The sequence below is a fragment of the Podarcis raffonei genome, chromosome 3, assembly GCF_027172205.1.
Source record: "Podarcis raffonei isolate rPodRaf1 chromosome 3, rPodRaf1.pri, whole genome shotgun sequence".
Classification (NCBI taxonomy): Eukaryota; Metazoa; Chordata; class Lepidosauria; order Squamata; family Lacertidae; genus Podarcis; species Podarcis raffonei.
The window spans coordinates 61,030,175-61,058,120 of NC_070604.1; the positions used below are offsets into that span (position 1 = coordinate 61,030,175).

General features: G+C 41.5%; 1 protein-coding gene across 5 annotated transcripts in view; it reads right to left on the minus strand.

The window, feature by feature from the left end:
• Window positions 1-840: 840 nt before the first annotated feature.
• Window positions 841-27,946, minus strand: part of MED23 (mediator complex subunit 23) — a 41,658-nt gene continuing 14,552 nt past the window's right edge. For all 5 annotated transcript variants that reach the window (XM_053381925.1, XM_053381924.1, XM_053381927.1 and 2 more), the window contains 19 exons: window positions 23,665-23,865; window positions 22,596-22,739; window positions 20,513-20,658; window positions 18,840-19,085; window positions 18,564-18,706; window positions 17,289-17,463; window positions 16,603-16,766; window positions 15,875-15,999; window positions 14,184-14,389; window positions 13,491-13,671; window positions 12,494-12,664; window positions 11,011-11,227; window positions 8,128-8,364; window positions 7,017-7,182; window positions 6,628-6,700; window positions 5,938-6,152; window positions 4,985-5,105; window positions 3,008-3,139; window positions 841-1,961 (listed from right to left, as the gene is read on the minus strand). In XM_053381925.1, the coding sequence (XP_053237900.1) occupies window positions 1,791-1,961; window positions 3,008-3,139; window positions 4,985-5,105; window positions 5,938-6,152; window positions 6,628-6,700; window positions 7,017-7,182; window positions 8,128-8,364; window positions 11,011-11,227; window positions 12,494-12,664; window positions 13,491-13,671; window positions 14,184-14,389; window positions 15,875-15,999; window positions 16,603-16,766; window positions 17,289-17,463; window positions 18,564-18,706; window positions 18,840-19,085; window positions 20,513-20,658; window positions 22,596-22,739; window positions 23,665-23,865 (3,234 nt within the window). In that variant the 3' untranslated portion in view covers window positions 841-1,790. The remainder of the gene's footprint in view (window positions 1,962-3,007; window positions 3,140-4,984; window positions 5,106-5,937; window positions 6,153-6,627; window positions 6,701-7,016; window positions 7,183-8,127; window positions 8,365-11,010; window positions 11,228-12,493; window positions 12,665-13,490; window positions 13,672-14,183; window positions 14,390-15,874; window positions 16,000-16,602; window positions 16,767-17,288; window positions 17,464-18,563; window positions 18,707-18,839; window positions 19,086-20,512; window positions 20,659-22,595; window positions 22,740-23,664; window positions 23,866-27,946) is intronic.

Below are 27,946 nucleotides of genomic sequence, written 5' to 3' on the forward strand. Positions count from 1 at the left end.
TCCTCAATAATCTGCCTCTTAGATATCCCTTGCCTCTTGTGCTTGAGTCAGAGGGGCTGAAAAAACGATGCAGTAATTTTTGGCTTTTTAATTAGATGTTAAGCCAGTAAAGAAGTGTGAAAGCATGGCTTCTGTCTAGAAAAGAACTAGTTTTGCTTTTGAAGTTTTGCCACCTAAATGTCAGCCTAGGATACACTTCAAAGGGAAGTGTACCGTGTGACCTCTTCCTGCAGCAGCCCAACTGCCAAATTTCTGCAGCAGCTGGAAGTCTAAGAAGTTTAACAGCAAAAGAAAATCCAATTTATTTATCGGCTCAGTGCTTATTGGTAATAGCCTTAACTACATATATATCAGAACTGTTTGGAACAAATTGAAGAGTCAGAGCTGGCTTTGCTGTAATGTTGTCACTACGGGGGACCACAGCGCAGGATCAAACTACGACTGAGAGCCCCCAAAGGGATTTAATTTTTTTTTGCAGTTTTGTTCGTTCAACACCCTGGCCCAACTAGGGTCAGAGTTTCAATGATGAAAGAGCCAAAAAGGGAATGTTCTGGGAAGCAGTTGTGATCTAGTGACCTAAACCCTCCCAGCTGCTCACCTGAACCCCAAACTGGGTGGAAATGTGGACATATTTGTGAGCAGGTTTAAACTCACCCCTCACTTCCCCTTTTGTTCCAGTGTCCAATTAAAGAAGCAACTTTACTGTTCTGAAACAAGAAACACACGCTATGTTCCACAGGGAGCTTAAAGTTTAGAAACAGGGACAACTTTCTAATTCCCAGTCTTACAGCACTGGTAAAGCTACAGTGTAAAATGAGTACAACAGTCAAGCAAAATAGGTCAGTAGTTATAAAAACTATTTTTATTAAACATTTTTTTCACTGTTATGAAATAAGAGCAGTATTTTACAAATCTTATCATCTTCATGAGCAGTTGAAACATTATCTGGTTAAAAATCTTTCTACCCCACCAACCTCCCTACGCAAAAATAAAACTTGAACAAAAGTAGTATAGTACAAGTCCAAAATAAAATGTAGTTATTACACAAATTCAAAACACAGGTGGCTGATTAAAACCACCACCACCACTTCACATAAATATACTGGTTGTAAACCGGGAGGCCTGCTCATTCGTGATTTGGATAGACAGTGTTTTAATCACCATATTGTTATCTCTGACTGCAGCAGGATTGCTGGCGAAGTAAGACAGCACCAGCTAATTCTGGCACCACGGTCAGAAGTTGTTTGTGCCTGCCTTTTACACCAATACTTCAACTAGTTTTCATAGAAAATCCAGCTAGTAGGTTTAATAGACTTGGCTTTAAGCCAACAGGATCTCAGCAGCTTAAGCTTAGCTTATTCTTCCTTAAATGATATGAGGGTCACAGCCTTTATCACAGCCTAAGCGTCATCATTTTCCAAAGCTGAAAAAAAGCACAAAATGTTAACTTGCCAGTGTAAACATATCTATGCTACCAAAAACAGAAGTTAACCACTGGCAAGAAAAATGAGACGTGAGTAAAGAAAACAAGGCCAACAATGGGCAGTGTTGTTGTTTAAAGCAGCTGGGTATTTGTAGAGCCACATTGTTTGCTGAACTTAAGGAGTTCCTTTGATTTGGAAAAGGGCAGCAGCAGCACATATATAGAATATGTAGGTCCTCAGATGCATTAAAAGGAAGAATGTAATGGGAACTTTCCTGCTCCCAGCTCTTCTCAAATGAAATTCATGCTGCTTCATCTGGGTCCATGTTGGATGTCCTTGGCAGAGACAGTAGTTTAGGGGCTCCCTCTATTGTGTCACTGGCAAGGCCACGTTCACAGGGACCTGGCTAGGCTGAGGTGCTGGAGACACATTGCTTATGGATTGCTGAGGTACAGTTGCAGACTCCATCTTGCTGATGTGTATGAAGCGCAGACGAAGCTTCAAAGCAGGCCTCAGGTTGCAAATAATCTTTTCAACCTTTAACGAAAGCCAAAGGAAAATAAAAAGTGGTTATAAAGCAATAAAGGGGTGGTCCATTTATATATAGAGATATATGCCTTGCTATCACCAGCAGTCAGCTAACTTGTGGTAAAGCAAGCCAGCGGAGATTGGCTGGGCCATGGTGAATGCAGAGTGCAGCTGATCCCAGTAGAAAGCGGAGATTAAAATCTGCTTCTATCAGCTCCGTGGGTTTGACCTCACTAAGGAGTTTCCCATGGGAAGCTTCACGGTCAGCATATTCTTGAAGGTGCTTGCAAAGAGTGCTTTTGGCATTTGGAAGTGGCAAAGAACAGCTGATCAGCAGGGCTTCAAAGCAGTGCACAGGGCTCTTTGCAAGCCTGGGTTGTGTGTTGAAATCTTGATGTTCATGCAGACTTCAAAGCACCCCATTACCTGATGTTTCCGTAACATCAGGTGACTGACAAGTGGTCAGCACTGCCCACCTGCCAAATGTGGCCTGCTGGTCTAAAGTCTAAAATAAAAATTTAAAGGTCTTCATTTAGCTTCACAATGCTTACAGAAGAACACTTGTTAATTGAATCAGGATAACAGATTTCTTTTATATACAGGTTTTAATTGGCTCACTAATGGCAGGATGTCTATTGCAAAAAAATCTGTTTTTTTGTGAATGGCCACCGTTAATAACGTAATTAACACCATCTCTACTGTTCTGCATTTCATTTCTCATTTCACTGTTTATAATTCTAACTACCCCCATGTTATTACATCTGACAAAGAGGAGTCAAGATTCTTCATTGGTTTTAAACAGTTTTTATGCTATTTTCATTGACTCACTTCAAAATTTAAAATAGAAAACATAATTCTAGTATGTAAGATTTCTTAACTGACATTTTCCCATAATACAGAGATATTACGGCTACAAAAGATAAAAAAGAAAAACAGAAGAATAAAAGAGAGGGACAATAGAAATAAAGAAAGGAAAGAGAAAGAGAAAATAAAGCAAAAGAAGAGAGACTTGGCAAAAAATACAAAAGAGGAACTTCCAGTTTTCCATCACTTACTTGGTCTTTTACACTGTCTCCAGTAAACATGTACTTCACATGATACAGGAAATCACATATCGGATCCATGTAGTTGAGATGTGTGTTGCATTGGTCCACTTCCAGAAGCATTTCATAAAAAGCTACTCCAATCTATTGCCACACAAACAAAAACTCTATTGAATATGCATGGTATTGGTGAGCTGAGGATGGTGAGCAGTGCAAGCAGGGGCAGAAGCCTACGGTTCAGTGGGTCTCAAACTTTTTTCTCTGGGTCAAGCTTTCAGAATAAAAATTTGCTCGCAACAAGCCTAAAACTTTTCATGGATAAAAAATTCATTGGAAAACAAAAAGAAACAACTTGCAGTGCTAGATTTGTAACACGACAACTTTATAATAGGTAAAGGACCCCAGGACAATTAAGTCCAGTCAAAGGCGACTATGGGGTTGCGGCGCTCATCTTGCTTTCAGGCCGAGGGAGCTGGCGTTTGTTCACAGGCAGCTTTCCGCGTCATGTGGCCAGCATGACTAAACCGCTTCTGGCGCAACAGAACACTGTGACAGAAACCAGAGCGCATGGAAACACTGTTTACCTTCCCGCCGCAGCAGTACCTATTTATCTACTTGCACTGGCATGCTTTCAAACTGCTAGGTTGGCAGGAGCTGGGACAGAGCAACGGGAGCTCACCCCGTCATGGCAAGGCCAAGAGGCTCAGTGGTTTAGACCACAGCGCCACCCACAACCCCACTTTATACTTTTTGGATGCCCCATGATCATATTATAAACAATGTAGCTATGTAAGAACATGAATCATTCCCAAAATATAATATTGATTTTCCTTGAATCTTCCCACCACAGTGGCGTGTGACACTCTTTGAGAACCACTGTAGATCTTGTAAAAGGTTATTAAAAACAACAGATCACATTCTTTCAATTTAAAATAAAGTGACCTGAATCTTACATACAGATATACTACTGAAGCATTCTGCAAAAGGACTGAGCTTTGATGATGAGAGGTAATGGGATAGACAACTGTATATAGTTTTTACCAGATACACTGGTGTTCTGTGGTCTACCAAAGAACCACGAGGACATTTCTGGTGGACATTTTAAAAAATTAGTCTTTATCTAAATTTGGGGCTTCTTTTGTTTAAGATGAACTCATCAATCCATAGCCATATGGGGGTTTCAGAGCTGGCAAATGAAAATTGGTGGCGCCATGGAAGTAACCCTCATTTCTAGGAGGAGAACTCAGGAATTTTTATTCCTCAAAGATGACAGGAAAAATAGCAGAGAATAAGCTAATTATGCACTTTTCATATCTCTTGCTCTGCCTGGCTTACTACAGAAAGCAGAGTTTAAAAGGCACAGATGTTCCTTCCTGTCTTCAAAGACAGAGCTTGAAGTCAGCTTTGTTTAGCTACTTATGGCATAAGCATAATTAATTTTAGGACACTGAAAATGTCCTGGAGAGTTTATTTTAAAACTCCTTTGTTGTGCTTGAAGAGACAAGCTGATGAATACTGTAATTTGCTTTCTGCTGTGACTGAATGCAAAGTCCATATAATTTGAGGCTGTGCCTGTAGTGATTTCGGGAGAACTGGGCTGTGTTTCTTTCAACAAACTGACAAACGCAAATGGGCAGAAAAGAAAAGGAAAATACCCCAAAGGTTTTGTAAGATATCCCAAAATTACATAATTATGTGATATATGTTCTATTGCACCTATGACTATGGCAGGGATATATAAAACCTCCAACTAACCTGCTTCACTGCAAATGTTATATTGGAAGTCCTCCGAAGGGGATGGAGGAATAAACACAATGAAAGATATACAAACTATCTTTTCATTGAACTAATTTTGTTGGAAGGATAGGAGAGCAAGGTTAATGTTTGCATGGAAAGCCTCACCAGAAAGGCAGTAATTAGCAAAGTCCAAAAGCTTGCTGTCCTACTCTTCGGATGAACACTGCAGCAATTTCTCTTGATCTCACATACCTCTAGCATGCACCTTGTCCTCTCCTGCTGGAACCGCTGTAGGAATGGACCAACCAGGTGATACACGTAGAGTAACTGAAATTCTGTCTTTACTACTGGTATCAATACTTCAGTGAGAAACCTGTAATATTTTAGAAATTATATTAAGTTAGTGCTTTTATAAGCTTTTTGTTTTATATTTTTCTATTTTATACCCCGAAATTTAAAAATTCTGTTAAGACGCAAGTGCCGCTAATAACATTTAGATGCATACAATCAAATATTCTGACACACACTTAACAGAGGATATTTACCTATCAGCTATGTCTTATGGCTATATGTGAGCTTTATATACAAGCAGCACATTTTTATTTGGCTGAAAATAATATTCAGAGATCATCTAGAGTATGCCTGTCATGGCGGGAGTCAGGTTAGCGAAAAAGGAAGCCTATCTTTGTTGTCAGTGAAGTTAACTCTTTATTCAAGGAACTGAACATACTTGTTCTCAGCAATACTCCCCAGTAGGTCTTACTCCTATGAAGCAGTTGCCAGGACTGAAGGTCCCTGCTTTCACCATCTCTAAGGCTCCTCCTCAGGTGTTTCCCAAGCAGTCTCAAACTGTGCCTGGGCACCTCTGTTCTGCTCTTCTCGTTACTTTGCAAGTTCTTGGAGACCAGGGTGAGAGGGGAGCTTGTTGCAGCAGAAGAGGAAGACTCTGTGTTCTTCAACAGTCCCTTGACACCCCCTCCTGCTCCAGCCTCAGAGTCTGAGCTGCTTCCTGTCCCGGGCTCTTCCTGCTCACTAAAGCCTGTTGTCCCTTCAGCATCTGAAACCTCCCCCCTCCAATCCACTCCCTCGGACTGCTCCTCTGTGTCCCACCACCGGTCCTCTGGCTCTGAGCCTTCCTCCTCTGGGGTTTCCCCAGCTGCTGCCTCCCACCACTCCTCTTCATCCAGCCAATCCATGATACCTACTTTGGAATGAGGGAAAGTTGGCCAATGCTTGAATGGTGCCAGACCGCATGTGCCAATGCCAGAGTGTAGCTACAGCACATCTCTGAGTAAGACTGATGGCAAGCTGTGAAGTCAAACAGCTGGAATGGGTAACCAACCCATTCGGTCTCCGAAGTCAAGCTAGGACTGTTGATAACACTCACAATCCGTTCGTGAAGGACAATCCAGTAGGGCTCCTGGGAAAAGAGAGCCAAAGCAACTTCAAATCATCAGGGCATTGTGGCCCAATTCTAATGTTTTAGGAACGTGATTGCCACTCTCTTCTGGCTCCACCCTACACCACATTGTTGTAGCATGGGAATGTAAAAAACACAAGCCCATGTGCGGAGAACCATGTTTGCGTCAAATGGCAACTTAGTTACTGCTGCAGGAAACTGAGTTTTAATAACAAACATTTAAGAGTTCTTCAAATAGCAACCCTAAGCAATTTCTACACTGCTCAAGGTGTCCAATTTTCTGAATTGCTTCAGATGCACCATACTCTGCCTTTGATTCTTCACACCCAAATTCCGTTGAACAAACTTACAGTCAAAACTAAGAAAAATGAACAACGCTACCCTAACTTCCGTATTATACTTCTTGTACAGGGGTTGATGTTTTAGCATGCTTTCTCTTCACTTAAATCAGAATTCAAAATGCAAGATGACTCACAGGTAACGCAGTGATGATGAGTCCAATTGCGTTCATCCAAGCTGTGATATTGTCTCTGGGTACTAAAGGCTGACTATAAGAACCGAAGGGGGAGAGAGAGAGACACATGATTCTTTTATTTAATATTTTGGCAAAGGCACTTTAAAGGAATTGATACATTGAAATCAACTAAATATGGTTAGCTCAGTTGGTTAGGGCGTTATGCTGATAACGCCAAGGCTGCAGACTAGGCAATCCTCAAGGTTCCTTCCAGCTCCCCAATTCTGTGATTTGGTTCCTGGGAATCTTTCCATTTTGACAGGTATTAGACAACATTTTGCAATATGTTAACAGGCCCCTAACTTCACAACAGTGTCCCCCACCCCCACCTTTCAGAAAGTTTCACATACCTTTTCAGCACAACATTGAGGAGGGCATTGCCCACATCCTTTCCTGGCACAGTCAATGCCATGAGTTCGACACAGGTAACATGGAGAGCGTGGGCAGCTGGGTTGGGAAATTCATTGAACCTCCAGTCACAGTTGGGGAATGGGCTAGATGATTTGCCAGCCATCGGTGACAGCGATTAAGGTAAATGAACAGTTATAGAAACTAGGAAGCAGCCATTAGAACAAGAAGTTAGCATCCTATCAGGAGCATCACAGTTAGAGTATGATGCGTTGTACACTTTGTGTTTTCCACCAAATAATGCAATGCAGTGTATTAGAAATTCTGAGCCGGTTTCACCAGTTCAAGGAACTAAAGGTGGTTTGTTAAGAAAATGACTGGTCCTGTGATCTTTTGGATTTACAAATTTTACTTGGGCTGAAATTCCAAGTGTGCTTATTTATTTAACAAAATTTATGTACTGCTTGGTTGTAAAGAAAAAATATTCAGTGGTTTACAATAAATATTAAAATTGTCAAGTGAGCAAAGGAAAATAATTAGAAAGAAACCAGTCTGGCTCAACTCAGTAGGGTTTACTTCTGGTGAACCTGGCAATGCTTGGGATGACAGCTACACATATTTAACACACGAAAAGAGTTAAAAATATGCATGTTCTACTAATTTTGCAGTAGTAATTTGATAAAAATCTGTGGGCGGTCTGAGGCACTAGAAAATGGCACCAGAGCATAGCCATTTACCAATTCATTATAATGAGAATACAGTGGTGCCTTGCAAGACGAAATCAATCAGTTCCGCGAGTCTCTTCGTCTTGCGGTTTTTTCGTCTTGCGAAGCACGGCTATTAGCGGCTTAGCGGCTATTAGCGGCTTAGCGGCTATTAATTGCTTAGCGGCTTTAAGAAAAAGGAAACAAACTCGCAAGAACTCGCAAGACGTTTCGTCTTGCGAAGCAAGCCCATAGGGAAATTCGTCTTGCGGAACGACTCAAAAACGGAAAACACTTTCGTCTTGCGCGTTTTTCGTCTTGCGAGGCATTCGTCTTGCGAGGTACCACTGTAGTTATTTGGATGCAGCCTGATATTTCACATTTTTTCCTTTTTTTAAAAAAAAGATATTGTCAACCAGTCTTGCAATCAATTTGCAATAATAAATATCTTCAGGAATCCACAGGTTATCTTCTCGTGCATTCATACCACATTTGAGGTAAGTATCACTTAAGCACCACCCTTGTGGCCGATTGTCTTTGAGGGAGCCAATGATGGCATGGACGAGCTTTCGTTTCAGGTTCATCCTCTCCCGGAGGTGCCCCTCATAGTAGTGAAGAGTGTTGTACAGGTAGGTCACTGGACGATCTGCCAAGAGGAGAACAGATGTGTTCACAAACTTAGAGCCAAATCTGTGTTTAATTCACGTCATAAAACTAAACCTTCATTCAGGCAATCCAAGCTCTGTTCCAATAAGTCTGGGATTTGTACCAAATATAAATAATGCAATCTAATAATCTCTCAGTTTGGGGAAAATTTAGCCTGCAATTTTTACTATCTTGTATACTTTACTTCCCTCATTGTAGGAGCTTCAAAGATATCAACTTGTATTGCCCACACACTTTCAAGAATATGTAGACAACCGCAAGGACTAGCTTGCAGTTTTCATAATAATAGAAGCTGAGATTTGTACGAAACTAAATGTGTGCAGCCAGCATCACAGAATGCATTTTTTTTAAACTCTCGCTGAATCGCTGTATGTACACGTAGCCATGCTTGTAGCTTTAAGAATCAAAGGCAGAAGTTCGAATGAGTAGTAGTACCTGTTGCCTCTTTGATTAACCCTGGATTGTGAAAAACCAGAAAAAATCTCAAGCTAGGCTCATGTTAGAAATAAATTTTGTGTGCTCATTCTCTTTATGCGATAATAAATCACATCTTTTAATGATAATCTCTGTGGTAACCCTAAAAGATAAAGGTACCCCTGCCCGTACGGGCCAGTCATGTTCGACTCTAGGGTTGTGCGCCCATCTCACTTAAGAGGCCGGGGGCCAGCGCTGTCCGGAGACACTTCCGGGTCACGTGGCCAGCGTGACGAAGCTGCAGCTGGTGAGCCAGCACCAGCGCAGCACACGGAAACGCCGCTATAAAGCGGTACCTATTTATCTACTTGCACTTACGAGTGCTTTCAAACTGCTAGGTGGGCAGGAGCTGGGACCAAAAGACGGGAGCTCACCCCGTCGCAGGGATTCGAACCGCTGACCATGCGATCGGCAAGCCCTAGGCGCTGAGGTTTTACCCACAGCGCCACCCGCGTCCCTAGTGGTAACCCTAATGCACCTCTAAGTAGCAGCTCTGGCTAAAACATTTCTTCCCCATTTTCTCTAATGCATGCAGCATTGGCACTGGTAACTCAAATATTTCTCCAAACCCAGAGAATAATATTTGGGTGTTTGGAATTGGAAAGAGCATGTAATAGTGACCAAAACGTGGAATAAGGTCATCCTAGAGGACAATTCTGCAAATACTTTACTGTGACAGCAATGGATTAAAGGCCTTAGATTAGACAAACATCAATATACATTAATCACATTGGAAAGAATTGCTAGTCTCTGGCTTTTCCAGATTAGAAGAAGAAGAAGAGGAGTTTGGATTTGATATCCCGCCTTTCACTCCCCTTCAGGAGTCTCAAAGCGGCTAACATTCTCCTTTCCCTTCCTCCCCCACAACAAACACTCTGTGAGGTGAGTGGGGCTGAGAGACTTCAAAGAAGCATGACTGGCCCAAGGTCACCCAGCAGCTGCATGTGGAGGAGCGGAGACTCAAACCCGGTTTCCCAGATTATGAGACTACCGCTCTTAACCACTACACCACACTGGCTCTCATTACTATAACAGGATATGCTCATTATCAGTGACAATAAAGAACAGTCTCAAAAAATGCTTCATAGTGATTTGAGCAAGATTCTAAGCAGGAGTGTTTAAATGCTTATATGGTAATGTATGAGGTTTCCTAAAGCAACCTATATAGCAACAAGCACACCAAAAAAGGGAAAATCTGGTAGTGTCAAAATCTGAAAAATTCTGTCCATTTTCCATGCCCCTTTAGTTCATAAAATGCTTTAAAAAAAAATCGAGGCAAAAAACCCCAAAGTTTCATGTGCAGAGTAAATACAAATGCCAACATAATCTATTTTGCATTTATCTCAAATTTAAGCTGTTTGATCACATAATTTGGATTTATTTTTAAGCCACGAGGGATTAATACCTTTTTCTTAATCCTTGTTCTCAAAAAGGGAGGGAAGTTATGTGTGGCTGTTATTAGCGGTCTACTCAGCATGGTGACTATTACAATTCATGTTGTCCCTCATTACTGAACTACTAATCTTTATGGCTTCTCCTCAGCTTTTGAAGTAATTGGAAACATCAACAATCCAGTCTCATACTTCTCTCCCCAGCTATTTCAAAAGACGACCACCCCAATTAGCTCTTTCCTGCAACCTCATGAGCTTTGATGCATGCATGGCGTTTGACTACATACAAAGGCTTCCACTTTGCTTCAATATGCTTGCCGGGGCTGGTAGCGGGGGGTGGGGGTGGGGGACGACTCAGCATGCATACATCTGCTTTGTAACATGCAGAATTTTTCCAACACTAAACATCAACACGGACAGAACTTGACATCTGCACATATGTGCCTGCAGTTTTGGCTAAGCCAAACATGGATGCTATCATACCAGGTCGGCTGACATTTTTGAAACGTATATTGACACAGACTTTTGAAGAGGCCTGCAGTTTCCATAGTCTTCCTAGGAGTAGGGGTCCCCCCCCCTAGCAAGTCTGACGAAGCCATATGCAATTACTCCTTTACTATGCTGGTGAGACAAGCAAAATTAGCACAGCTGGAACAAGACTCAGACACAAACAACGCTTCATTGGTGATATTGTTTATCATCCACTCAGTTTACAAAGTAATTCAGGTATTTACCGAAAAAGCGGGGGAAAAGAAACTTACCATGGAATTTGTATAAGCCTCCTAGATGATCTAGTAAAGTCTCCAGTGATTTGGACACTGGAAGGAGTTCCAGAAATCTGTGAATCACAATGTCAAATACTGGCAGGAAACGGAGACACACATTTCCAAAGTATATTGGCAAGTATTGGGGCTGGATTTGTACTGGAGGGTTGACTTGCTCTGCTAACCCTTCAAAATATAACTTTTCAGGATACCTCTGTGGAGGGAAAAGTTTTTAAAATATTAATTTATCTGCCTTGCTTTGGTAACATTCCAAACCTAATATTTTATTCTCTAAATGTTCTGAATGCAGATCCCCCCCGCTACAAGGGCTTTTAAAGATTTCTAACCTCAGGTGGGGTGCTGCTGCTAAGAAAATGAATAGGCATTTTTTTGCCACTGGGGAAGGGGGTGGTTTTTGAAGCAGTGAGATGAATGCAGGTAAGCCTTAGGGTGATTTTAGCCTCAAAGCCCACATCTCAGGCAGTTCACTGTGGCTGGGTATATCTACACATGCAATAAACAAAAGCTACCACACCTTTCAAGTCCTGATGTGTTCTAGGTGGTAAGGACTGGCCTAGCATCCTCAACTCCCCTAATATTCCCCAGCCTTGAAATGGTTTTGCGTGTGTCTTTGCCTGTAAGATCTGCCTGTTTTCGAACTATACTCCCAGTTCAAATGTGAAATACTGCCAGCCTTTCTCAGACATAAGAAAACTAATCTTGGTATTAAGCAAATTGCAGTTGTTAGCATTTGTCCAGCGGTGAAGTCAAACAGATGCATTAGCAGCACTGAAGTGACCTCCAGCCTGGGCAGTGTGCATGGAGGTCCTAGGCTAATGTGGACCAAAGGAAAACAGAGCAATACGTTTGGTACCAGCTTGGCTGCAAGAGTTGCCATAAGGATGGACTCCCCTCTGGATCTGTGTATGGTTTGCTCCTTAACCCTTTCTTCTCTCAAAGGTATCTTGCAAGGCAGAAGAAGTTTAAGATCAGAGTTTCCTTCTCCTAGATGGGCTACCTTCCCAGGTGGATGAGCCCCATCTGCCCCTCACTCCCCTCTACAGCATGTGCAGAAACCACCTTCTCAACCATTAGGCCCCTATTAGTCCCATCCACTCAATCCGTTGGAGCCTGTCTTTGTCCCTAAAGCACCCAGGGTTTGAGACCCATCAGCTACCCTCACCTGTATAACCAGCCAGTCTAAGCCATTCCCTGGGTGTGGCTGCTGTCGCATATTGACAGCTTTTAGCAGCCCTAGGTGAGAGCTGAGTGCAGGGTGGGGACCAAGGTGGACAAACTACCTCAGAAGTAGCATGACATGTCCCCCCCACCGGAGGCACTACCCCCTCCCCTAGGACCCCATACACCCCAAGCAATTTGCAGTAATAAACAAATAAATGCCTTGAAAAACAAGGGGTAAAGTTAGAAACAATATTCTAACTTTACGTATTTCACCACTAAGTAAAGTAACCGAAAGTACCTTGTGATAAGACATGTGTTTCGTATGCCAGTCATTCTGCAGCCAATGCTCTGGGGAGTTGTCTTTCACAAATTCACTTACTCGGTTTCGGAAATCATTAGGTTTCAGTAAGAGCAACTGAATGATGAAGTAGCACACTTGGGCTTCGTTGCCCTCATGACTGCGCATTGCCTGAAATGAAGAGGATAAAAAGCATCTAAGAGGACAGCAAAATACTACAAATTAAACATTTGTGGCTCATGGAGGGAAATAAATTTGTGAGTCAAATCTGTAGCACATGAGCCAGAGATGTTTGGAGAGAGCCACACTGTGCATAGGCGTTTATATGCTAATGCTAGACGCCTCCAAGCCAAGATGAGCAAGTTGGAATGGTTGGTTTTAAAGGAGTGCATGGATATTTATTTATCTCACCCAATTTGTGCATTGTTTGATTGTTAAAAACCTCTAAGCAGTTTACAAAAATATAAAACAAAACTTTGAAACAATCAATAAAAACAGTTAAAAACAGATATTTAACAATATTCAGAAGATGATTAAAATCAGCAATAGCTAAAAAGAAAACACATCTAAGATATATAGTGGGCATGACAGAGACAACCAAAGAGACAATTATATCTTCTTTGCATCTGTTGCCACTGTGGAAAATGTGGGGTTGATCCTTGTGCCTGAATGTACTTTCTCAGATTGTCTGAGAAGCTGAGGGAAATAGTTGTAAAAATATGAATAAATCACTGGGTCCAGGTAGCATCCACTAGACTACTTAAAGAACTCAAATGTGAAATTACCAATTTTCTAACAAAAAATGCAACTTGTTCCTATGATCAGCTTTTTAACTTGTTCATAAATGACCTAGTTAGGAGTGAGGTGCTGATGTATCATAATCGTTCAGCGATTATTGTTCAGGAATTGTGAGGAACTCCCCAGAATCTCACCAACTTAGAACTATTAGTTTTATGGTCGTCATATAAGAAGTATCCTCTGTTGTGGCATTACTTACCAAACATAAAATCAACCGGTCCAGTGTCACAATGTTGTATTTCCACACCATGTCATTGAGAATCTCAATACACTTATTGAGCTGCTGGCCCCCAGCTGATGTGGAAAATTCATAGACCAAGAAATCTGCAAATGTCCTTACATGAGCCACCAGAGCTCTGGCTCCGATTCTTTCCAATACCCTAACAAACAGGATAGAAAAGTGCAATGGTGGCAGATGCAGAATTAATTTAACAATGTGGACTGCTAAATATAGATACTCTACCTAAGGCTGCCATTATCAACCAACCAACCTCTAGAGAGCTACTATTTTTAGAACATTTACTCTCAAAATGCATGAAGTAGGGCAGAACTGATAAAAACCTGCACTAAAAATAGAGTGGTGATTCTAGCCCCTTCTGTCCTAAAACAGATTTCCTCTGGAGTTAGTAGATAGGTCTGCAGCAGCCCACTTTGTATTGATTTGCACTGATAATGAATTTGGTCTGTCAGGATACGCTTGCAGACTATTAACATTATACATAATGAATGCCTAGGGGATGAACCATTTAACCCTGGGCAGCTGCAGAAACCCCCATCTTTGGCAAATATGTTATGTTTCCTTTTACTAGTATGCTAACTGAAATGTACTTCTGCTTAGAATGTTCTGCACAAATCTACTATGCCAGAAACAATCTATGTTGAAATAACCAACCTGTAACCAATTTGGTTAATGTGATCAGTCTCCAGAAGCATCTTCCAGAGGAGACAAAGGAAGAGGGGTGGGGAGCCCTGCATGGAGAAGTGGGTGATGATGTCATTCTCATTGATCATGGACTTCCATTTTCGGTACTCCTCTTCCACGTTTTTCTTCAGGTTAAAGCGGCTCTCTTGAGGTACATTATTTTGTTTGAAGAATGCCTGAAATAAAGTGAATTGTTATCCGTTGTCAGATCTGAAAATTCCTATTTCATCTGAAATTAAGCAAACTACTGTGAGTCATTCTGCTTCTATAATAGAGACATTCAGAAACGGGAATCTTAAAAACCTGGAGGAAGAAATCTTCTATCTGATGATGGGACTTAATTTTGGGGCTCCAGCCACTTCTTAATACCACCCAAGCTGACCCTCTTGATTTCCCCCTAAATCTCCAGCATTGCCAATATAAAGACTGCCACTTTTCTGGCTTTCTTTCTCACAAGGGAGCCATGTGTTCCAATATGTGCCAGAGACAGGCCTGAATAACTGATTAAATATATTTAGATTATTGGGTTGTAGGGAAAACAATTATCTCAGAAACCTTGCATCCTGTAATCATTTTGCATCTAGCAAACACTAATCCAGTTATGTCTAATGCCTCCCACATCTCATCTCAAGTCTCTGACAATGTGTGGACTGCAGGGGTCCTACACCATGCCCAGCTTTTTCTCTCCTCCAACCCCTTTCACTAACTATTCAGTATGAAGACGACTTCTGGAGAGTTTGAAGCTCACTGTTTCGTGATGTCAAACTGGACATGGCTAGGCTGAATCCTTTCTTTCCCCCCAACACCCGTGGCTCAACTTTAATAGGTGGATGAGGCCGTCCACCCGTCACTCACCTGATGCCATTATGACCTCAGAACTGGAAAGGGGCTCACTTTCAAAGGGAACAGCTCTTGAATACAAATGGCATGCAAACTTACTTCAAAAGGGATGGCTCTCAGTGCCTACCCTAGGGAATCCCAGATGGGGAACTACTATGTACAGCCAATCCTAGTGGGGTTTCCTATTAGTGAGAGGGAGCCCTGCAGAAGGCAGTTTAAGGTCTTGACTGTTTCTCTGCATCCATGTCTTTACCTGCCTATACCTGACACCACATAGGATGTCCAGTGTGGGGTAGGTGGGTGTGGGCTGGGGAAACAGCCTTGCAGGCCAAATCAGGACTCCTAACCAGGCCTAATGAGGCCCACAGCGTGGAGGTTCCTCACCACTGCTTTAGCTGGTCCTAGGAAAGGTATTAGCTCCTGAGACGTCTGGTTTCTTTTTCTGATTTCTTAATGCCTTCTTAGAAACACAGTGCTTTCTCTATACAGATGAAGGCAGCAGCAATTCAAAGTTCATACTCATTTCACCAGACAAAAATGACCTGCCACACGTTTTGTTATGTGACTTCTGCAAAAATCCCTAATAAGGGGTACATTTTGTTGGTAGTGCTTTCTTGTTTAAACCTTTAAACCTGTACCCCTTTAAAACCTTTAAATCTCATCCTCCAAAATATACAAAAAACACTGTTGGGAAGCTTCCTTCACGTAGTTTTACTGTGAGGTGACTTTTAAAAAGTAAGAGAAACAGTATGTTCTTCCATCCTAACTTGCTGAAAGGTGAAGACATACTTGCATAATTGGTTCTGGTTTTTTAAAATTACCTGAAGTGGAGCCGGAAAACAGCTCAAGGTGTGTGAAGCCCAGTTATGGGGAGTAAAGCTCATGATGGTCTGCAGTATATCCTTGCACCAAGTGCCCTGAATGGAATCCGACCCTGTGAAAAAATCTAAGACAGACATCTAAATGTAATTACTTACTTAAATAGCTAAAACAAATACAGTGGATTGATCAATAGACATCTTTATTCCCCACAGATGCTATATGCATTATTACTGGTACTGTAATCTTAACAATTCAAGACCTCCACGGGTTTCCTTTTCCAGATTTAATTATTCATTCTGACTAGACTCTCTTTTAGATTAACCAGTGTTTAGCGTTATACTTCAATCCTAAACTGTGGTTAATCTTAGCTATGGTCAGAGAAAACAAGTCAGCTTCATAAACTATAGTTTGAAAGTGACTTATTTTACATAACTATAGTTTGTCCAGGTTAAGAGATCATGGCAAGCTGTGATTAGTTTAAAGTGGATCTGAAAGCTTCTAAACCTATTGTGACTACGATGGAAGAGGGGGTAATATGTGAGCCTGAGGCTAGATGTGGCCTCATAACAGTTCACTCTTTCAAGCATTGTAACAATGCAGTGAAAGCATAAAGAATTCAAGACTTGTAAAAAAAATTAGCGCACAGTACTGTACTAATGCTCACATCTTGTGCTTTCCTTTGATATACTCAAAACCATCTGTAAAACTGAGAGATAATGACTGTTACCTGTGACATGCGTTGCTCTTGCTAGAGTCAAAATAAGTGCTCTGTTAAGTTCCTCCGATTCTGCTGAAAGGACTGTCTTGGGTTCATTAAGGAAGCGGGTGAATTGTGGCTGGACCTCAGAGCTACCCAGAGCAGTAATCAGTCGCAGAGCAGTGCTTTCAACGCTATAAGGAGAATATGTTAGCTATGTTTTCAGGGAGAAACAGGGTGTTTAATGATAATTGCAGGAAATCAAAGCAGGAAACACCTTGCTTCAAGCATTATTTCAGGAAGCATTGACTTGATAATCACGAGATTTGAGTTGTCAGTGTTGCACTTTACACGAGTTCGCCCTGAATTGACTACCCATATTTCCATGAATGCATATTGGGCTGGTTTGCATGACTCGGTAAGCGTACCATGACTGCGCACACTTGTGGGCTCCCAAAGAGGAGCTAGCAGCAGCACTTCTCTCTAATCTTGCTTATTCTAGCTCTGCACTGAGCTAAGCCCAACCTTTTATCTTAGCATGTTGCCTGAACCTGGGCACATGGTTCACCTTTCTCTTCTCTGTGGCCAAAGTTGGTTCTGTAGTGTTTGAATCATCTTTTGGCCTAGAAACATTTTTGACCCAATCCCTCTTCCATGGTTTTCTGCTCTGTGTGATGCTTCCAAAGCAGAAATAGACTTACAGTATCAACACTTACCACAGATGAAGCTGGTTCTGATTAGTCTGTGCCACAGCGGCTAAGGAATGAAGGTTACTGAGCAGCTGGACTCTGTAATGAGGTTGGATATGGTGCATGCGATAGCTGAACATCTCCAGGAGAGTATGCAAGATACCCCAAGCATGAGACTTAAAAACAGTGGGTAGCAGTTGGCCTGAAAAGAAAAATATGAAATCAACTATTTTTTCAGTGAAACATTCAGAGGAATATATTTTTCTTACAGGCACAAATAGAATCAGGGAAGTTCAGGCATGTTTCTTTTTCCCTTTTCCTTTTTTTTTTTAGCCCTACGGCATTGACAATATATACCACATAGTTAGATCTTAGCAACGTTCAGGTAGAATAGGTATCCACTATTATAAAATTACGCAGAATACTACATTATTCATTCATATAATGGCTGCCTGAACAGGAGCTTAAAGCAGGAGTCCCTATTATTCAATGCTTGTCATCTCTTCTTTAAAGAAGATATTACATGCATTGAGTAATACAAATGATGTAGACGATTTTGTTGAAATATGGCATCCTTTTATAAAATACTTTGCTGATAACCCTGAAATCACAGATTGGACTTGGGCAAACCCAGCAGGGTTAACTGTGAGGTTAAAGCCTGCATGTCATTTGGGTTCCTTGGAAGAAGTGTGGGATAAAAATGTTAATAAAAGCAAGAATAAAAATAACAAGATAAATTTCCTTCAGTATGCATAGTGCTGAGCTGGTTCGTTCTCAGTTCAAATCCTAGCTTATCAACAAACTAACTGGGTGGTGCCAAGCGAGCCATTCCCTTTTTATCCTGACTCCCCTATCAGTAATTAAGGATAATACTATTGTTTCTGTCTTACACATATCATAAGAATGGGTGAGATCGAAGTGTTTTGGCTATTCAGGAAAGCAGTATATGTATTATTATAATATGCATACCATTTATTTCTTCTTGATCTCAGATTTTTCTTTGTGATGGTATCACGTATTAGAAAATAATTTAAAGTTATCATGCCAGATAGGAAATGTCTGCAAAATAACTTCTCATATATCTAAACAAAAGTTATAATAACTGGATCTTGGTCCTGAACTAGATTGCATAGAAGTATGTATCAATTTACATTATGCAGGGCCCAAAAGTGTAAGCACTTTGGAGTATGCACAGGGCAGCCCAACCCAGGGATGTTTATGTATATTAATTTGGCAGCAGAGGCCCAAAGTTCAACCATATTTGTTGACATTTTTAAAAATCAATCAAACAAGATTTCTTACTTATAAAACCTTTGATGCCTAGGGATTCTATTTCCATATAAACCAGCAAGCGACTATATGTTTCCACAAGGGCTGGAGCCAAGGCTAAGCTAGATTTCGCATGGGCCAGTTTGATCACTCTGGTAGCTATGCTGTGAATGAGGCTGGGGAGAAAAAGAAACCATGTTATTTTCAAAGCCATTTAGTTGAAGTTAGTTTTCTGAGAATGCAGATCTTCTGCACTGCAATACACAGACTTGACTCTTCTGCAACTTTCAGATACTGAGCATACTCTACCTCATCTTGGCATGAACCGTCAGTGAATCCAAGAGGTTCATTGGCAAAGGTGTGATGGATCCTGAAGCCATACAATTGGTTCCTGGGAGAGGTATTCTCATGTTGCCATTTCCGTAAATAGTTTCCACTAGAACACCCATAGGCAACGTGAAGCATTCTGAATTGGTGGAATAAGCATTGCACAACAGGGCAATCTTGTAGTCATTCATCTGCAAACTTTTATTTCTTAGACTCTGTTGCAGGAATCTGTGAGGAAGTTAAATGAAAGGGAAAAGAGTGACTGTCCCAGAAATGCCTGAGCAACGGAAGTTTGCATCTGATGGTAGAGTTGTATCCTAACTCTAAAAAACAACAACCCATCAATCTCATTCTAGGTATAACAGAGGAAATCTATATCTCTGCTGCATAAAGCCTTTTCTTTTCCACCAGGTCTTTGATTATGGGAATGCCAATTGTTTCTGCATTTTAACATGCTGTGAAGTGCCTAGACAACCCAGTTGGATAAACAGCATAAACTAATTAATAACTCAAAGCCCCTTCCTATTTTCCTGTTGAGTTTTATCACTTCTCTGGTGATGCTTCTGTTCACTTGTTACTTTTTGCTGCAGTGGTTTCATTTATCATAATTAAACTGCCTTCCAGAGTGTGTTTTTAATGGCTTTTAATGCAAACTGCCTGAGGTGTGTTTTTATGGGAAAGAAGTACAGAAATTCTGCACACGACTATAACAAACAAAACATTGATCTTTTATCGCCCTTGCCTCTCTCCATTCTCTGTTGTGTTCGTTACCCTTCCTTATTCCTTACCCTGTCAACTTTTAAATATTAAGCTCCTTCAGGCAGAGACACCTATATAACTTCGCAAAACGGCAATTGTGTGAATATCACTACATAAGTAAACAATAAGGAAGGCAAGTGAGCAAGGTAACATGAAGCAAAGCTGTAGAAAGATTTGGGAGGATGCAAGTTATCAGGAAAAGAGAGATTCTGGGCCTAAGACGTCCCAGTACATTTCTGAGCACAATTCAAAATGTTGGTGTTGACCTCTAAAGCCCTAAATGGCCTTGGCCCTGTATACCTGAAGGAGCGTCTCCATCATCATTGTTCAGCCTGGACACTGAGGTCCACCTTTGAGGGTCTTCTGTTGGTTCCTTCACTGTGAAAAGTGAGGTTACAGGGAGCCAGGCAGAGGGTCTTCTCGGCAGTGGCGCCCATTCTGGGGAACGCCCTGCCATCAGATGTCAAGGAAATAAACAACTACCTGATTTTTAGAAGACATCTGAAGGCAGCCCTGTACAGGGAAGTTTTTAAAGTTTGATGTTTTATTGTGTTTTTATTATTCTGCTGGGGGTCGCCCAGAGTGGCTGGGGCAACCTAGTCAGATGGGCAGCATACTAATACTACTACTGATGATGATGATGATGATGACAATGCAGTAGCTACAGCAAAGGTGTGGCATGCACACTTGACCAGGGATCGCACAACATGAGATACTATCTGTTAACTGTCAGCCTTAATATATTTATTGTGGGCTATTACAATTTCTCATCCTATTTTCACAGACAGCTTGCAAAATATTCTGTGTACAAGTGGCCAAAGAGTCTGCTATATTTTTCTGTTATCTATACCAGGACTATCACAATTGAAAAGAGGTATTATATAGAAAGCAATTACTCATGGTGAAGCTTGAGAGAATGAGGAATTGGAATTTGTAGCTTAGAATTGTCACTGTGAGCCTTCCTGTTCAGATGTATCCAGATACAGGTCATTGCAAAAGCGTGTGTTGATTGGGGCTTGTTGATATCAGGTACAGGAATACACTGAGGAAAAAAGAAACATGAAGTTAAATTCTACTGGCTGTCATACAACTTAAGGCATTTAGACTTGGTGAATCCCAGTTTGACTCTTAGGAGTCTTCACATCAATAAAGAAATTCTCTTGTAAAGTAGTAGATAAATACCCCAAAACTGAAACCACTTTCTCTAACGCGCTACAGTTAAAAGAACTGAAATGTTGCATGCAGATTGGCGTAAAACAAAGTAACAGGACTGGCATATCTTACATTAAAAGCAACAATGAGAATTCACATGCAAACACAGAAATAAAAGCACACGTCCTGGTTTGCAGCGGGGGGAAGCGGGGATTAACATTGTCAAAGAATTTCTCTTCTGTGTAAGCTATTCACATCCTAGCTAGGCTGCAGATTTTTTTTTAATAGGCTGGCAATTATCCAAAACATTTTTATCTCACCTTTGCTCAAAAACTTCAATGAGCCTTAACGATAAAACCAAAGAACAATGATATGTAAAAAAACAAAACCCAACACACACACACCAAAAAAAGAAAAGCAGCAGAGCAAATCATACAGTTCAAAACACCCAATTAAGAGAGTTTCCAGCAGAGTTAATACATAAAAATTCAATTGGCTTCCTAAAAAGGAAGGTCTTTATATGGCAAAAAGCAGCTAATGAGGGGCAAATCACAGCTATGGAGAAGGCTATTTCCCAAGCAGATATAAATTTTTTTTGGCGGGGGTGGGGGTAAACATGCAGGAAGGACACCAATAGTGAGCTGAGCAAGACGCCAGGGTTGTAAAGGAGAAGGCAGTCCTTTATGTCAGAACTTTCCAAATTGTGTGTTGCGACACACTAGTGTATCAGCTGCAGTGTGTAGGTGTGTTGCACAAATGCTCCCCATATTCCTCCTGGGGCTGGAAAGGGGTTAGTTTAACCTCTGGTTTGCTAGTAAAACTGAATTACTGTGTAGTTTCCTACTGTGTAGGATCTGTAGTTTCCAGGACTGTGAGTAGCTGGAGCATCGGCAAAAATTCTTCTAAACCTTGTTCCAATCTTATTTTGATCCCTCATCACTTTATTTGTTATTCTTACAGGCATTGTACTGTCTTATCTGATTATAGGCATTGTATCGAACTGTTTATGTTCCTCCTCCCTTTTTGATTTTCTGTTACAATCTTGGGTAGGGGTCAGCAAACTTTTTTGGGAGGGGGCTGTTTCTCTGTCCCCCAGGCCTTTTGGTGGGCCGGACTGTGCCCTCCCCTCCCCCGTCTACCTTCTCTGCTGCTCTGCCTGCGGTTGGGAACCAGTAGTGGTGGAGGCACCTCTCCTTTCCGTGCCAGCTTTCCCCAGGCAGGCGGCAAGGCTTCCTATTAAAGCCCAGCCCCCTTCCTCCACAGGGCAGGGAGAAGCCAGGAAGAGGGAGGGAGGAGGGGCCGCTGTAGTGTGTGTCAGGGAGGGGGAAAATAGTGAAAAAAAATGGCACCCAATTTAAATTTTTTTAAAATGGTGATCGTGCTGATCCAAGCAGCGACTCCAGAACCATCCACGAGCTGGATCCAAAGGGCAATTGGGCCTGATCCGGCCCGTGGGCCTTAGTTTGCTGACCCCTGATCTTGGGTTTCTGTTAATATGTCAATATTCTTCTATGCATCATTGTTTCTCTTGACAGATCTTGCTTTTTACTATCTCATGTCTCCAAATTTATTCCATTTCAGTTACTTCTAAATTGCATTACACAAAATACAGAAAGCTGCTTGTTTTACTATCTTAAATTTGAGCAAATCAGTATTTCCCATATTTTTGTTCCCAAATCTCCTCTTTTCCCCTTCCCTTTCAACTGTTACCTTCTTGGGGACTGAAAGACATTTTAAGAAAATACTTGTTTTTTTTGCTGGGGGGTGTATTTCAGGGGAAATATGAGTAGTAAATCATAATAAACGTATTTCACATAGAAGACTCACTTCCTTCTCTGGGTAGAGGAGGTCAAAAAGCTTCATAACAGGGAGGAAGTCTGCTAATGCATTTTTCTGAATGCTTCCAGAGATGAACTGTAATAATACCCACATCAGATGGTCTCTGCCTTTGATTAGGCCTCGTCCTGCTAACTGTAAAAAAGATACACTGAGCAGCAAGTCCACACTCCAAGACAAGAACTGTAACACTGAACATCTGTTCTAATTTTCTATAAAATATGTACTTTCACTTGGGAAATAATACACACACTCACTTTTCTGCAAGATGCCTGTCGGTGCATTAGAATTTTATAACATGGGCACACGAAGACTTGTGACTAATATTTTTAAGTCAACAAATAACAGAAATTTGAAAGGTGTCCGCTGCCTTTTTTTTAAAAAAAGACAGTTAATACATACTTTCAAAAGGAGAGCTGCCTCTCCCATATATAAGCAATACCAAAATGAAGCTGACTGTTCAAATTGCTCAGTTTCACCTGGACAGACTCTGAAAGTGAGGTTAACACATCAAAATTTCCTCAGGGTACATTCGTACCTTGGTGGTTGAACGGAATCCATTCCGGAAGTCCCTTCAACTTCCGAAAATGGTCAACAACCAAGGCACGGCTTCCGATTGGCTGCATGAGCTTCCTGCACTCAATCAGAAGCCGTACGTTCGGCTTCCAAAGAATGTTCACAAACTGGAAAACTCACTTCCGGGTTTGTGGCATTCAGGAGCCAAAACATTCAAGTTGCAAGGCCTTCGGGATCCAAGGTACGACTGTATTTTGCACCTCATTTCTCTGGTAGCAACAAATATTCATTGCTAGGCTTCTTCCTTAATCATAGTTCACCATGTGCAGCAGCAGAATGGCAAATCTGTCCACACACCCACACACCAATTTATTATTTATTTTCTTTGTTAAATGTGTATACCACCCTATACCCATAGGTCTCAGGGCTGGGGCTGGTTTTGGGGCATGGAAGCAGATGAAACTGTGAGTGGGCAGGGCAGGAGCTAATTTCATGAAGGTTAAGGGATAACCGTCTACTCTTTATTATTGCTAGTGGTAGGTACCTTTTGATGGAGAGACAGGACCATGTGAGGGAAGCTTGCAAACTGGAAAAGTACAAAGAAGATAAGCTGGCTGGAAAGGTGCTGCCACAACAACTGGCTGGTTCCCCCGTCATCGAATTTCTCCTCTGTCTCTGACCGCTCCATGGCATAGACCACAAGATCCACCAGCTGGTCCTCCAGCACAGGGCACCGCTGTTTGTGCTGCAAAGCAGAAACCAGATAAAGTATTCCACAGTCTAGCATCCATCATTTTAACTCTGCCATTTCAGTACAGTCACTTTAATGTAAGTCTGGGAAGCATGAAATGGGATCTGAACATAAAGCTTTACAAGATAAGCCAAAACATTAAAACTGTCTGATGTTACAGGTCATAATTTTTGTTTTAATAAAAAATAATAGACTACTTGTTATACCCACTCTTACCTAGGCACAATTGTTTATGGAGCCAACAAATATCTAAAAACACCATGTAAGAGTATGTTTTTCATATAAGAGTAAGTTTTCAGCCCTGGAGGCTACAGTGTGAAGACTAAAATAATACAATGGACTTGGACCCTTCCACAGTTAATGGACTTCAGTGTGGCAGTTCCTGACACCTTAACAATTCAGGTACACTCAAGATATGGGGTCAGTTCATACATATCATCAAACCATAGTTTGGATTACAAGATGGAGCTCTGTCCTTGTGTGTTCTACCTCCTCACAAGGAGGTTAAACTATGGTTTTCCACAATTCAGAAAATAACTAATTAAGTGGAATTTGTGAAAGAGAGCACGTGAGTGTGAGGCTCAGCCATATATTGCCAAGCCATGGTTTGGTGTTACGCATGAAGAAACCGATTACAAAACTTCAGAACAACATAATAAGCCTTTTGCTTGTGCACAGAGCCCATTCATTCCTCTTTTCACAGTGTGAGCAATCAAACCAGGGAGCCTCTAATAAACAATAGTTTCTCATTTCATCCAAACCAGGAAGCTACGGTTACCAGCTCTGGAAATTAATATCCTCATATGAACTTCAAACTATAATTTCATTGAGATGAAATGGGAAACTATGGTTGCTTGAAGAATACCTGGATTGTTTGTTCATGCTACAAAATGGAGAAGTGCATAGTGGCAAAAAGCTTGTTCATATCTCAGCTTATTAACAGAGCTTGAACAGTCATTATGTGGGAATACCAATTCCTATTCCAGTGGTGCACCTGTTTAGCTGTACACTTTCTTCTGTTTGTGTGCCTGGATGTTTTGCAAACTGCTAGACCCCTTTCATTTTGATCTTCCCCTATTTAGACTTCATAATGCGCATAATTGGAACATTCCACAGTGGTACAGCATGAAGCCAGTTCTTTACAAGCAGCTGGAAGAAACTGTACATTCTAGGCACTACTATTGAAGTTACTGAGTCATTTCTGTATATATTATGGAATTTCAGAGTTTCACATAGTGAACCTGTAACATAACACAGCCTTAATAAAAAGAAAAGAAGTATTATTTTTAAAAGATAATACAGAAAAGGTACGGAGCTGCTCAGAATCTAATCATGAAGATGCCTTGTCCCTTTCTAGAGGCAAAAAAGAGAGAGAATTCATTATTTGTTTTTCGTTTCATGAGAAATGTGCTATGATACCCAAATACGATTTACTCAACACATTTCAGTGCTCCTCTTAACATATGGTTTCTTGGATTAACAGGCAGTCTAAAAGAAAACCTTCTGAATTTTTTTTTTAAAAAACAAACAGAGAAAAAAATCCCAAGGTTGCTGGAAGCAGATACTTATTCTGTGCTTAACAATGTGGATAGCTTTTTGCCATGAAAAAGGGATTATGATTTCAATTTAACAATACAATGCAAGAATGACAAAACTTTGGACAAACTCTGAGAACAGCACTCTCTCCTTCACATGCTCTTTGCCAGCTCAATATTGCCAAAAGCTACAAATCTAGCTGTGCTTTCTTGAAGCATGCTTAAAAACGGAATACTTCCAATCCAAAGGACATTAGTTGCTTTTGACCCTCTCTTTCAAAAAAACACAATGCCATTATCACAGATCAACCACGTTACAGATTTACAAAGAGCAATATTAACACCACCAGTTGAGAATACTTTTTTTCCAAATGCAACTAATTATGAAGCAGAGCAGAATGCAACAGACAGTACTACAAACTATTTCATGATACAGCATGCAAAACTACTGTGTACAGGGCTTGAAATTCACTAGAATTTGGTAGAGAGGGGGGCAAATTTCCAAGAGCCCAAGAGTGCAAACCTATGTCAGTTTTGAATTAAGTTATTTAAGAGGAAACAACTGTCAGTTAATGCAGGTTTCTAACGACAATAAATTCACGAATGCAATTCTATTTTTGAAGTGATTCAGAAGGAACTATAAAGGTCAGTTTTTGCTTTCTATAACACTCTTAACTTGACCAGGAAATGGAACTGTGGGATGGAATATGCAGAAAGCAGCAGGCTCAATTATCAAATGGGCTCAAGCAGAAAGGCTGTAAGGGAAGCACAAAAACTGATCTCCCCTTCAAAGTTGTGGGCACTGAGATCAAGTTTAGTCATGGTCCTCGAGTCATGTTGTGCATCTCCTGTCCCCAAATCAGAGGGCGAGCGGTATTTATTGCTCCCAATGCAACAGAAGTACAAGCATATGTGGGGTGGGGGAGATCCTTTTCTTCCCTGCTGTGATCCCGACACAAGTGCAATGGAGAAAGTCCCCCATTGGTGCCAATGCCAATGGGTGCAAAGAGTTTACATCCCCACCCCCACCCCCACCTGATGCAATCTGGATAACCAGCAGCTTCCCCAGTGACTACCATCAGCATGTTAATAATGTGCATGCGTTCAATCCAAATATATATTTCACATGATGTCCAGTTTGGCCCTAAGCAAATTCTTCAATTTTTCTCCAATGGGGGAAGTTCTCTGACTCTCTCTGCTCAACCCCAAACTGGGCACTTCCACATCGGCTGAAGGAAACTCATGTGGGCTGTGATGCTTGGAAGTGTGTAGACCAAGATGGGTGACCTGTGGCCCTCCACACAAGGCCTCTTCTATCATCCATCATTAGTCATACTGACTGGGCCTGATGGAAGTTCAATTCCAGCAACAGTGGAAGATGGAAGTTTCCCAATACCTGGTGAAGACAATGCCTAATGAAATCGTAGCAGCCAGAAAGGTCTGGCTGCTAAGAGCTTACGTTTATCTGTAACACAGCATAATTGCACATTAAAGAAGAGAAATTATGCAAATTTGCTTTCAGAATCCAGCATTTCTTGGCACAGAATTTGGATTGCCTAGGAACAGATTTTTTTCCTTCCTCCAACTTGGAACACACCCAACCCTTGCTCATTCTGTTTCTACTACTAGTGAAGACTGAGAAATGTTGTTATGATGTACAATACCAGCACTTCTGGAACCAATTGGAAAAGGGCTTTCTCAGAGAAATGCTGCTGCAATGCTATAAATGCCCAAATGGACCCACAGACTAGGAGAATCAGTATGCACACATAACAGTGCGCAGCAAGCAATTGTACGCACCAAATACTACTGTACTAGCATGACTTTCTTGCACAGTAGTCACCATTCCACAGATCAGTATGTTTACTGACTCTTGAGCGCCTCACAGGGACACTTTTGCTCATACAACACAAGTGTATAGTTATAAAAATCTGAGTTATTTATCTATTTGACATCTGACAGGAGATTGTTCCACAGGACGGGCACCACTACCAAGAAGGCTCTCTACCCAGTTCCCTGTTAACTTCACTTCTTGCCGCGAGGGAACCGCCAGAAGACCCTTGGAGCTGGATCAGTGTCTGGGTTAAATGATGGGGGTGGAGATGCTGAGGCCATTTAGGGCTTTAAGGTCAACACCAACACTTTAACTTGTGCTCAGAAATGTACTGGGAGCCAATGTAGATTTTTTAGGACCAGTGTTCTATGGTTCCCATGGTCAATCCCAGTCACCAGCCTAGCTCCCGCATTCTTGATTAGTAGCAGTTTCCGAGTCACCTTCAACGGTAGCCCCACATACAGCACATTGCAGTAGTCCAAGTGGGAGATAATCATCCTGGTGAGACAGTGCACAGGCAGGTTGGGTCTCAGCTGGCGTACCACATGGAGCTGGTAGACTGCCATCCTGGACACAGAATTAACCTGCGCTTCCATGGACAGTTATGAGTCCAAAATGACCCCAAGTCTGTGTACCTGGTCTTTCAGGGGCACAGTTAACCCATTCAGAACCAAGGAGCCCCCCACAACTGCCCACCAGAAACAGT